Here is a 12270-nt window from a genome sequence, read left to right on the forward strand (position 1 = left end):
TCTATAGAAAGAAAATTAGGATGTTTTTCACCTGCAAAGTCCGAGAGAGAGTTAATGGAAAAGACACCTTCCAGAAAAATAAGTATCAATTGTGTGCTAGAGTCTGAAGGTAATGAACGCTTTCCTAAAACTCTCTAAAGATTTTTTTTTTTGAGACTTTGTTCCCAACACTCCTACCCAGGCAGATGTGGACCCTACAAAATCAAATTTATTGGAGTATAGTAAGGGAGACAGGACAGCCCATTGAAACTGGGTTATATGTAGCTACATTCAGGTGACTGCAGGGACATCCCTCTTTAAAACCCGTTCCACTCTAAACTAGCCTCCTTTTCTCTAGCAAGCAATAGGAACAGAGGAGAGAAACCATATTGTATTCTAAATAAAAAAAAATGTACTGGTAAGTCAAAAATACTATTTTCACTGTTCTACACTAGCGGACACAGTCTCTTTAATCATTAAAACTGGGATGTCGAAAAGCAGAGGGGTGAACACCACGTGAAATAAACACCAATAGGCCTATGTACACCCAAAAAAAAAGCTGCAATATTTTACATTTTTAGTTTTAATACCCCCTTTATTAACATTTTACAGTTTTTTTTTTATTGGGGTGTGACATTTTCCCACACATGCTATAGCATTGTGCTGTGACAGGTTCTCTTTACTGAGTCTATTAGATGGACAGGGATCTGTGAAAGCAATCAGACAGGTGTACAACTGGCAATCACTTTCACCTGAAAGCAGATAATCTCCTTGCAGCCAGGATTGTATGTAAAGTGACTGAAACTGTCAGCCTCCATCTCCCCCCCCCCCCATGAACACCTACACAAACATAAAATGCTACATCAGGGGAGACTATGTATGAAAACACTGACTGCACTACATGTTTCATATTGCTGTGTATGCCAGAGTGAAGGCAAAAACCTCAAGGACCATCATTATTAGATAAGGTGGCTCAAAAGGCTTGAGGTTTCTTACCTTAATGAATCCTCTGCATTCAGATAAAAACCTTCCGTGATCAGGAAGAAACTCCCCCCCCCCCCCCCATTATTTTTACTTACCTGAGCTCAATCTCAATCCAGCGCTGTGCTCTCTCCCTCCTTATAAGACAGATGGATAGCAGTGGGAGCCATTAGCCTAAACCCTAGGTCTGTATCCATAGATGCTGGCAGCGATGCCTTGAATCAAGCCAGCATGAGAGCCCTCCTTGGAAGCAACTTTTTATGAGGGCAGTTAATGAAGAGAAGGAGCCAGGAGCGCTGGCAGAGGACCCCAGAAGGGCAGGATCAACGTTGCTCTGTGCAAAACAACTGCAAAGAGCAGTTGAGTAAAACATGTTTGTTATTAAAAGAGAAAACAAAATGTATGGTTTAGTATCACTTTACTCTAAACTGATGACCTGTAAAAGCATTAAAGCTTCTCTTAATCAGTTCTGGACCGCCCACCACATGTATACTGCAAAATCACGTATAGGTACGTGATGCGCGATCGCACACCCGCCGTTCCCACAGCGACCTGATTCGGTTCAGAACTGATCAGTCATCAGTTCCAGGCCAATGTTTTATGACCTGGACCTGCTGATCAGTTCTGTAATTCGGTAATTTTTCATTTATATTGCAAAAACAAAACATTGCGGCACACAGGACCCCTAACTGACATTTTTGGGGGGACCAGTGACATTACTACAGTAATCAGTGCTAAAAATATGCACTGTTACTGTAATAATGACACTGGCAGGGAAGGGGTTAACCCAGGGGTGATCAAAGAGTTAAATGTGAGCCTAAAGGGTGTTTTCTAACTGTGAGGGGGGTGGGCTTGTGACAACATAGACATCTGTGTTCCTAAATAGGAGGAACACTGCAGCTCTGTGTTGATAGCAGAGAGTACAACGGTCTGCTCTGTTTACAACAGGAGACTGCCTTTCTCTCTTCATGGGAAGAGATCGCAGGTGCCCGGGGGCAATCGCAGCCGCCGGCCCCGTGGATCGACTTCCCCACTGGCGCTGATGCGGTGTCTCAGCCAATCAGGAGGGAGAGTCACGGAACTTGTGGACATCGCTGGATAGAGATAGAGAAAGTATTAGGGGGGATGCTGCACACAGAAGGCTTTTTATCATAATTCATAGAATGCATTAAGATAAAAAACCTTCTGACTTTACTAGATATGGGGAATTTAAAGGGGTTGTAAAGGAGGGTAAATGCTTCATGATAAGACTATTTTACCTCTATCTTTGGCCTTATCAGACAGCAGAACCTCCACTTCTTGGTATTCACGTATTGCATCAAGAATGATATTTCCCTCCTTGCTGAACAAAAACAGCATAGGAATTGTTATGTCATCAGTATTCTTCCCATCGCCAGCCATTTGAAACAGAGGAGCTGTGTCACTGCTGCTACCTTCGTTGTCGTCTGCAATACAAATATACAGATAAGCATACGTAGCAGGGGAAAAAAAATTGTATAGGTACTTTATAGAAGACAGACTGTGTGATAGTAAACAACCAAGGTAATACCAGAAAAAAAACAAATAAAAGTGGTGCATTGCTAATGCTAGCAAGAACACATTGCCACGGGTCTATTTTTAAAGAAGTCTTCCAGAATAGAAATTTAGCAGCTGCAACTGAAGATGCAAACATAAGGGCTGTAATCTATATACTTGCTTTAACATTTTAGGGGTACATTAGGAAGGGAAGACTCCATTGGGTTACACAAACTACATACACTGCATCCAAGAGGTATTCACAGCGCTTCACTTTTCCCACATTTTGTTTTGTTACTTATTCCAAAATGGATTAAATTTATTATTGTCCTCAAAATTCTACCAATACCCCATAATGAGGTGAAAGTAGTTTATTTTAAATCTTTGCAAATGTATTAAAAAAAAAAAATCACATGTACATAAGTATATACAGCCTTTGTCATGACACTCAAAATTGAGCTCAGGTGCATCCTGCTTCCACCGATCATCCTTGAGAGGTTTCTACAAATTCATTCGAGTCCACCTTGCAGTAAATGCAGTTGATTGGACAGTATTTGGAAAGGCATACACCTGTCTATATAAGGTCCCACGGTTTACAGTGCATGTCAGAGCACAAACCAAGCCATGAAGTCCAAGGAATTTTCCGTGGACCTCCAAGACAGGATTGTATTGAGGCATAGATCTGGGGAAGGGTACAGAAAAATGTCTGCAGCGTCGAAGGTCACAATGGGCACAGTGTCCTCCATCATCCATAAATTGAAGAAGTTTGGAACCACCAGATCTCTTACTATAGCGGGCCGTCCGGCCAAACTGAGTGATCAGGGGAGAAGGGCCTTAGTCAGGGAGGTGACCAAGAACCCAATGGTCACTCTGACAGAGCTCCAGCGTTTCTCTGTGGCGAAAGGATTACCTTCCAGAAGAAAAACCATCTCTGCAGCACTCCACCAATCAGGCCTGTATGGTTGAGTGCCCAGACGGAAGCCTTTCCTCAGTAAAAGGGACACATGACAGCCCGCCTGGAGTTTGCCAAAAGGCACCTAAAAGGACTCTCAGACCAGTATTCTCTGAGCCGATGAACCAAAGATTGAAATCTTTGGCCTGAATGGCAAGCGTCATGTCTGTAGGAAACTAGGCATCTCTCATCACCTGGCCAATACAATCCCTACAGTGAAGCATGGTGGTGACAGCATTATAATGTGGGGATGTTTTTCAGCGGCAGGAACTGGAAGACTAGTCAGGATCAAGGTAAAGATGAATGCAGCAATGTATAGATGCATCCTTAATGAAAACCTGCTCCAGAGAGCTAACCAGATTTTACATCTCAGAACAGATCTAAAAAATGGCTGTGCAAAGATGCTCCCCATGCAATCTGATGGAGCTTGAGAGGTCCTGCAAATACGAATGGGAGGAACTGCCCAAAAATAGGTGTGCCAAGCTTGTAGCATCATATTCAAAGACTTGAGGCTGTAATTGGTGCCAAAGGTGCTTCAACAAATGCACTTCTGTACATGTGATTTGTTTTTTTTTTATGGTTTTACAAATTTGCAAAGATTTTAAACAATTGTCTTTCATTTTGTCATCATGAGGTATTGTTTGTAGAATTTTGAGGAAAATAATGAATTTATTCCAGTTTTGAATAAGGCTGTACCATAAAAAAAAAGGTGGAAAAAGTGAAGCGCTGTGAATGCTTTCCAGATGCACTGTAACTCAATGAACGCAGCTTAGCAGCATATAACAAAGGGTGATATCTGCTCTCTGTTTAGGAGTCACGGACCTAAGACAATCTGAAGTCTATGAGCCTCAAACGTGTTCTGGTGTCCCTGAAGCCTCTAAATCCAAGTAACTTTGTAACACATATCCCTTCCTAAGTGAAACTGGTGCTCCTGCATCTCTTTCCAGGCCTATTAGTGTGAAATGTCACCTCAATTGCCAATAATAAGGTGGGCCTAGGCACCAACTTCATCTAGAAAGTGGATATTTACATAACACAGCTCAATCTCTCCTGTTCCACAATTCTTCAATTCTTCTACTGCCTGCATTTAAAAAAGAAATTTGAGCAGACAGAATTACAGTAATTTTAGCTTAAAGTTTAATAAGCTACACAATGATCAAATGTAGAAAAATGAACTACAGAGAAAAAATAACTCTGGATGGGAAGAGCATCAAGCAAGGTAAGAACATAAGTGCAGAATAGAGGACCGTCACCTTTTCCAAGCACCTACCAATAACAATTCCTCCAATGGCTCCAGATTTCTGTACATTTCGAGCCTTCTCTGCAAACATGCACTGACCCCTCTGCATAAGTGCAATTCTTCCTTTTATGTTTTCAGAGTTTGTTACTTCTGAGCAGCCACTGTAAGGTTCAGCTTTGGCTACAAAGCCCCGGGTCTGTGGAAACAGAATGTTAACAAACCAGGAACAAAATTATTTTCTTTCCAAAATTTGGATCTGGATAAAAACCCCACCAAAGCATAAAACTACAAAACAGGGTAAAGACTGGTACACATGCTGGGGGGGGGGCAGTCCCCTTGTCAGAACACAATAGCTCAGCGCTGTACTTACATCATACGGCTCCTTTTTTTTTTCAACCTGGTGGGTTGAACAAAGAAAACAGAGGGTGTACTAGGCTTAAGTTCTAAGTACTGCATCCATAATATTCCAGCTTGCTCTATTGTTACTATAGTTGATTATGTAAAAACAAAAGCTAGAACATAGCAGCAGCATACTTTACCACCAATTCAACAATTATTTGTGTGATCTACACTCAGAGGTCATTCTATTAGGCACACCTATTTAGGGTTTTCATTTTGTCAGAAACAATGCTCAGATGAGCTGAATGGATGCATTGCTCAACTGTTCTTAAAGCGTATCTATGATCGAAATGAAAATTCCAATATAAATGTTCACATTGCATTTCAATGATTTCTAACCTAATACGTCCTCATTTTCGCAGCCACACAGTGGCTTGACCTGTGATTGCTGTGCTCTTTGGACACAGCAAGTCACAAATCAAGCAACAGGACCCATTTCATTGGCCCTGTAACTGTGTGATCGATGTGACCAATCACGTAAACAAAGGCTGCACCCTTTGAAGTCATTCCCCTCAAAGCAATCAGCTGTGAGTAGAGGAAAGAAAGTAAAAAATACAATGTTGGGCACTGTATTTAACTGAAAAAGAAAAAAAAAAAAAAAAAGAAAAAAGAAAACGATTACGGTCACTCTGGTGACCATGTTCCCTGAAATGTGAGGGATTGGAAACTCCTACCCAGCTGAAGAAACTGGAATCTATATGGTAATCAACTTCCAGTAATTATGACAGAAATTACTTTCCCATTGTTAAGGCTGGGTTGGAAACCAATTAAGCTAAGGAAATTGTTGCTTGGCTGGACAGGAGCATGAACAGGTTGAGAAAAGAAGCATGTTTGTTTTCTGCCAACAAGAAGTTGTGTTGGGCCTCAAATAAAATAGCCCTTACAGGAGGCCACTGTGAGACCTAGAACTCTCATGCAGAATCTCACAAAGGGGTTTCTCTTTGATCTCAAGTCCCAACTGCCAGTTCTGGTAGAGAGCAAATTGTTTTCTGGAAGGAAGACTTTTGCTTGGGCTGTGCCTAGAAATAGGCCCCAGTGTACCAGGTGAAAGGAACGTTGGAGAGCAGATTTTTGGAAGCGGATTACCCAGCAGAAAGCCTGAAGCATTTGACTAGTCCTGTGGATGTTTGCAGATAGCTATAAGTAAAATGAGTCCTTCAGAAGATAGTCTAGAAAGCCTGCGACGTGGATGCCCAGAGTTCCTAAAAGTGAAAAAAAGGGTTGCAAGTACCTTTGTGAATACTCCAGGAGAAGAGGATGGGCCAAATGTCTATGAGACAAACTGGAAGTGATTGTCTCCTACTGCAAAGTGAAAAAGGAGCCGAGTGGATAAAAGGGAATATAAACACAGGCATCCTGGATGTCTACAGGTGCCAATTATTCCACTTGTCTCAAAGGCATCAACTGTGGAGGGAGTACAGTTTGGAACTATCCTGTATCCTTCTCCGCCAAGATAGGATGTGGCACACCTCCTTCTGACTCTTGGTGCCATTGCACCTATATGTTTGTATCTCTGGATTTCCTGCTCACCCTGCATGATCACAATTTGGATTTAAATATCACAGTCACATAATATTTTTTGGACTATCACTACCAGTCACATTTTTTATGTACTATTTCCGGTCACATATGGATATGGTCCAATAGAAGGATACACACTTCTTGTTTTTTTGCACAGAGTATTGCACAAGATTATATTTAGTATCTGCATATTTATTTTACTGAGTGGACATATTGATCTCTGTTTGGACTTTATATGTGAAGATTACTAAGAATTTGCATTTTTATTATTTCACAAATTTTTTGGATATATTTATTTATTCATTTATTTATGTATGATTGGCACCCTGATTCACAATCACCTTTACTCACCTCTGTGGAATCCATTTGAGGGATCACTTATTTATTCATCTTTTAGTTATTTATTGTCACTTGCACCTTGGGTAGTAATACATTACATTGATGCACGAATAAACATACAGTTTTAGGATACCCAGATATTTATTTATTCTTCAGCGTTTTTTTAAATCAGCGCCGATTCATTCTATATTCTTGATCTAGTATTTTGTGAAAATACAGAATTGGCTGCTTTTTTCTTCTTCACCCTTTTATTTATTTTAGCCTCTGCTTTGATATCTAATACCTTCTGGCAGCGCACAGGCTTTCTTTCTGGTTTTACATTATCTTTACTAGCAACTTCATGCAAAGGCGTACAGAAGGGTATTTCTTCCCTCTCCGGAGAAGATTCTTCACGGCATGGACCTTTCTTGGCGGCAAAATACTTTTGCCTGCACTGTGTCCACAAGGAGACCCAAATATTCTAGACTCTGAACCGGCTGTAACGCAGATTTTGCCAAGTTCAGAGTCCAACCCAGATGTTCTAAAAACTGAACTGCTCGAGACACAATCTGGCTTAGATTTGAAGCCGACTTGATCTAGAAGTAATAGATCGTCCAGGTATCCTACAACCGCTATCCCCTGAAATCTTTGTATTGCCAATACCGGAGGCAGAGTTTTTGTGAACACTGGCGGAGCCGTGGCTAACTCAAAGGGCAAAGCCATGAACTGAAAATGGCGGTTTCTCACCACAAACCGCAGAAACTTTTGGTGGGCCCAGGAAAATTGGCATATGCAAGTATGCATCTTTGAAGTCTATGGATGCCAAAATTCTCCTCCTTGCAGAGAAGCAATGTCTGAGCGAATCGACTCCATTCAAAACGTTGGTTTGGGGACTACAAAAAGATTTGAGTAAAAGCCCCTGACTTTCTCATCTGCCAGAACTTCTGAAATCACTGCCTGATGGTCTAGAGCCTGAAAAAAAAAAAATTCTCTTTAACTGATCTGTGGTTACGTTGGACCTTGAAAACCAAGAGGGAGGAAACACCCGGAAATCTAGCTTGTACCCCTGTGACACCGTGGAAACAACTTAGCTGTTCTGCATCACTTCTTCCCAGGCATCCGAGAACTGTAGTAGCCTTAATGGGGGCGCCCCTTTAAGCCTTTGGATCCAGGGCTTCTTCTGCCTTTGACCTGGAGGTTTGCATCTAGAGCCAGATGGCTGGGGCTATTGAAACTGCCTAGAATTCGAAGTACTGGATACCGGAGCATTAGACACCTCAAAGGAGGACATTTACTCCTTAACTGGTAGAAGTGCACTCTCCCTCCCCCCCCCCCCCCCCCGAAAATTTTTGGATATATTTATCCAGATTGTCACCAAATAGGCATTCCCCTTGAACGGGGAAACCAGCTATTAACTTCTTGCAAGGTGACTCCGCAGGCTAATTTAACAACAAGACTCTGCGCATATGTACTGACAGAAGAGCAAAACGTGACACCTACTGTATGGAGTCCTTAAGGGCATCTACTGCAAAATACAAAGAACAAGGCAAATCTTCTAACTCTTCAGCAGTCTCCCCCTTAGAAGGAATACTCTTAGCTAAACATTTAACACAGTCTTTCAAAGACTGACAAATCCCTATAGCTGCCACTGCCATTTGTCCTGCAGACACAAAAATAGCAAAAGAAGCCTTTAGTAAAGATTCTAATTTCTTATCCGCTGGGTCTTTAAAACCTGGGCATTGTCCTACAGGACAAGTTACATTTCTATTCACTGAAGAAATAGCAGCATCAACCGTTGGCATACTCCACCTCTTTTAAATTTTTACTCCATCGGATTCAACAGAGAAAACCTTTTGGGAGGAACAAAAACCCTATCAGGGTGATCCTAATCAGCATTAAAAGCTAAAAAAGCGGGTGCAAAGGGAAAGCCTGAGCATTCTGTGGGAGGGAGTAATGAGCCTAATGAAGAAAATGAGACTTCAGAAACCTCTAAAGGAGGTAACTTAAATCCAGACCGGACAATTTCAGTGAGAGACTGAATTAACAACCTCAGACTGGGAGGCCAAAAATGGTTCCTTAGACCCTGACTCCCGGGAAGTGGAATCCTCAGCTTGACCCTCTTTTAGGTCACTTACGGCTACGTCTACTGAATCCTCTGCACAATCCTGTACTTATACTCAGTACTGTACTAATCACTCAGGTTAGGGGGATCTATCACGTTTCCTTCCCTCCTAGCAATACTGAAGCAATCATGCCAGCTATCCTTCCCTCTAGGCCAGTTAAAGCTGATGTCAAATCATCCTCTGTGAAGTAGGCTGAGGCAGAAGCACTAGAGGTAGCTACTATGCCTGACAACCATAATGGCTCAGATTGGCCAGTCGTCTTTGGCTCTCAGGGGAGGTTAACACAGAGGATGCATGGCTATGATCCTCCAATCCTGTCGGCGACACACTTGTCCTGTCGGCGGCGGCCCCTTCCTGCTGTGACTCCTCCACTACCGGGAGGGCATTGATTCAAGCGAAAAAAATTTGAGGTACCACCATTAGTGCCCTCAATCCTTGTGTTAGGCTGCATCAGCTATCAAACATTCACAGCGCAGTTACTCCACAATATCAAAACCTGTCGATGCCTACATCTATCCACCCACAGTGACTCATGCGCCCAGCTGCAGCTGCTCTGTGTCCCATCCAACTCTTTCCAGGAGCCCACGCTGCCGTTAACACTTCCTCAAACGCACTGGCTGTCTCCTCCTTATTACTGTGTCTGCACGGCGTGCTACATGCACGCCCCTCTCCCGCGTGCATGCTCGTAGCATGACGACACGCCCCCAGTTCCCCATGCACACCACACGTTCGTGACGAAGGCTGCGCATGCTTTGATCTGCCGCATATACAGCGGCAGGGAACAGCCACAGAAGGCGCCGGATGTGAGACCAGATGCGCGGGTAGGGAATTTATTTCCCGCTGCACAACAGGCTTTTAGGGAGGCTGGCTCTGCTCAAAATGTCAGGCATTCAAGGTATGCATATCACAGCTGATCTAGACAGCACTGCCCTCTAGTGGAGACACAAATTTTAGCAAACTGATAAGCGTTATTTAGGTAACAATGTAAAAAAATTACTTATCAATCCTGCTGCGGGACCCTGCTTATAGCTAGAATCCAAGCTTCATCCATCATGGCAGGTTCTGTCACCTGTGAACCTTCAAGTACTGGGTTCCACTATAATCTTGGGGCCACTCCCTTAGACCTGTAGAGCACCCTCCTGGATCGTCTTTAGAGTCAGTCTAAGGGTCCAGATCCCAGGGTCCAGTGCCCAAAGGGTCACATTACAGGCAACACCTCGCAGTCTTCCATCTATCGAGGCTCGAGTACCATCCATTTTAGTATATCACCATCCAGATGGATTCGACACATAGCCCTTGGTTTCTGCAACATCTTTATCCGGGACCATATCCTTAGAACCTGGAGAGTTTCTCCAACCATGACCATCACCTTCAAGACATTGGCGAAAAAAAACTGAGGTACTTCCTGTATGGGAGGGGTTATATAGGTTCCTCTCTTTTTGGTTTGCCAGTGTCCATTCACCTATAGGTGGCATATAACCCAGATAATTATTATGGCTGCTCTGTGTTCCATAATGTACGATAAACAAATACTACTTTTCCCACCATTTGGGAAACCGCAATTTAGTAAATAAATCAGTAGAGGCCACCACCACATAGACTGCCACTGCAAATCCCATCACTTCAATGCGCTGAGTTATTTAATTGTTAGAACTTGCGATCTGCATACCTGTCCTGAGACAGGCATCAACTAAAATTAAAACCGCAACTCGGTCAGCATGACAGCCATGCAACTGCGATTTTTAAAGGTCACTAATGGCAAACTATATTTTTTTTCAGGTAAGGATTCCAGGCAGCTAACACAGGTTTTTTAAACACCAGAACTCACATACCCCTGCAATGTTCTTGGAGAGATCCATTCCAAACTGAGCAGGCCCTGCAGTCAATACCACTCTTCCATAAAATGGATGAGAAACTATCTGAACTGCACGCGGTGGCAATTGCTGTTCCTTCTGCTGTTGGCTGGAGAGTTCAATCATTTCCTGCATAAAACGCAAGCCATCTTCAGCATCTACAGAGCTGGCAGCCTAGAAAAGAGTTAACAACATTTACATCACCCTAAGTTTTCCATGCATTATTTGAACAGCTTATTTGATTTTTGTGAGAATGTGAAATAGTAAAAACAATTATTTTGTAGCAGGAGGCATAAGACCTTACGATGGGTAGAAAAAAAATCCAAGAACTATAACAGGGAGTGGTTTACAGTCCTTCAATTTTTTTAATATGAAGCCCCAAAACAAAAATATATTAAATTGCAGCTTACCAATTTTTTTGTTTTAGATGTGGTGGTTGCGTTAATTTTTTAAGACTTTTTGCCTTTATTTTTACCTTGTGATTTAGCCAGCAATTCTGTTATTTTTTTTACCTTATTTTAACAGACCATACAGACAAAAAATAGCAGTTAGGGGTTTGAGACAACCAATTTAACACTTACAGGGGTGCTCACAATGGTCAGCCATAAAACCTTTATCCCAAAGAGGAAAAAATACCGTAAAACCCATATCTCAGAGTTTATTGATGATATTGCCTCCTCCAGGAGTAGGACTAGGCAAAACAAAAACACCTGGCTATGCCCATGAGCTTGGTATATACCCCCCTCTCTGCTCTAGGTAATCAGTTTAGTAGAAAACAGTATTAGAAGTATAAGAACTCCAAAGAGGGGTGAGTGTTGTGTCAGTCGAACTCCGAGAAATGGATTTTACTGTAAGTACAAAAATCACATTTTCTTTTTCGTTCATCGACGGACACAGCGCTCCATTAATCATAACTACTAGGATGTCCAAAAGCAGTGCCAAAAGGAAAAAAAAAAAAAAAAAAAAAGGAGGTGGGGAAAATAACCCAAGGCTAAACATAAGTGCCCTTAACCAGCACACAGGAGCCTTAACCAGGTCACAGGAGCCCCGTCTTAAAAAATTTAGGTTTAAAGAAAAAAAACAACCCTGAAGAGGGAACAGCCCCTCTTCAACAGCAGCCTGCAAAACTTTGTGGCCAAAAGAAGCATCCGCAGATGCCAAAGTATCTACCCTAAAGAATTTTGTGAAGGTATGCACCGACGACCAAGTGGCCGCCTTGCAAACTTGCAATATTGATGCCTGATGGCAGAGGGCCCAAGAAGCACTCAGCAAGTAGAATGCGCCGTGACAGGGAAAGGTAGAACCTGACCTTTAATGGAAAAGGCCAGAGTCTGACTGATTGATCCATCTGGAGTTGATAGTCAAAGAAGCAGACAGCCCTTTTTTTGG

The 12270-nt window shown here is 42.4% G+C and overlaps 1 protein-coding gene across 2 annotated transcripts in view; it reads right to left on the reverse strand.

The window, feature by feature from the left end:
* The window catches only part of EDEM3 (ER degradation enhancing alpha-mannosidase like protein 3), a 116971-nt gene that overhangs the window by 12130 nt on the left and 92571 nt on the right, over window positions 1-12270 (reverse strand). For both annotated transcript variants that reach the window (XM_082265425.1, XM_082265426.1), the window contains exons 17-19: window positions 10861-11055; window positions 4698-4863; window positions 2220-2405 (exon numbers count right to left, since the gene is read on the reverse strand). In XM_082265425.1, the coding sequence (XP_082121551.1) occupies window positions 2220-2405; window positions 4698-4863; window positions 10861-11055 (547 nt within the window). The remainder of the gene's footprint in view (window positions 1-2219; window positions 2406-4697; window positions 4864-10860; window positions 11056-12270) is intronic.

Source organism: Pelophylax lessonae (genome assembly GCF_965119305.1).
Source record: "Pelophylax lessonae genome assembly, chromosome: 8".
Lineage (NCBI taxonomy): Eukaryota > Metazoa > Chordata > Amphibia > Anura > Ranidae > Pelophylax > Pelophylax lessonae.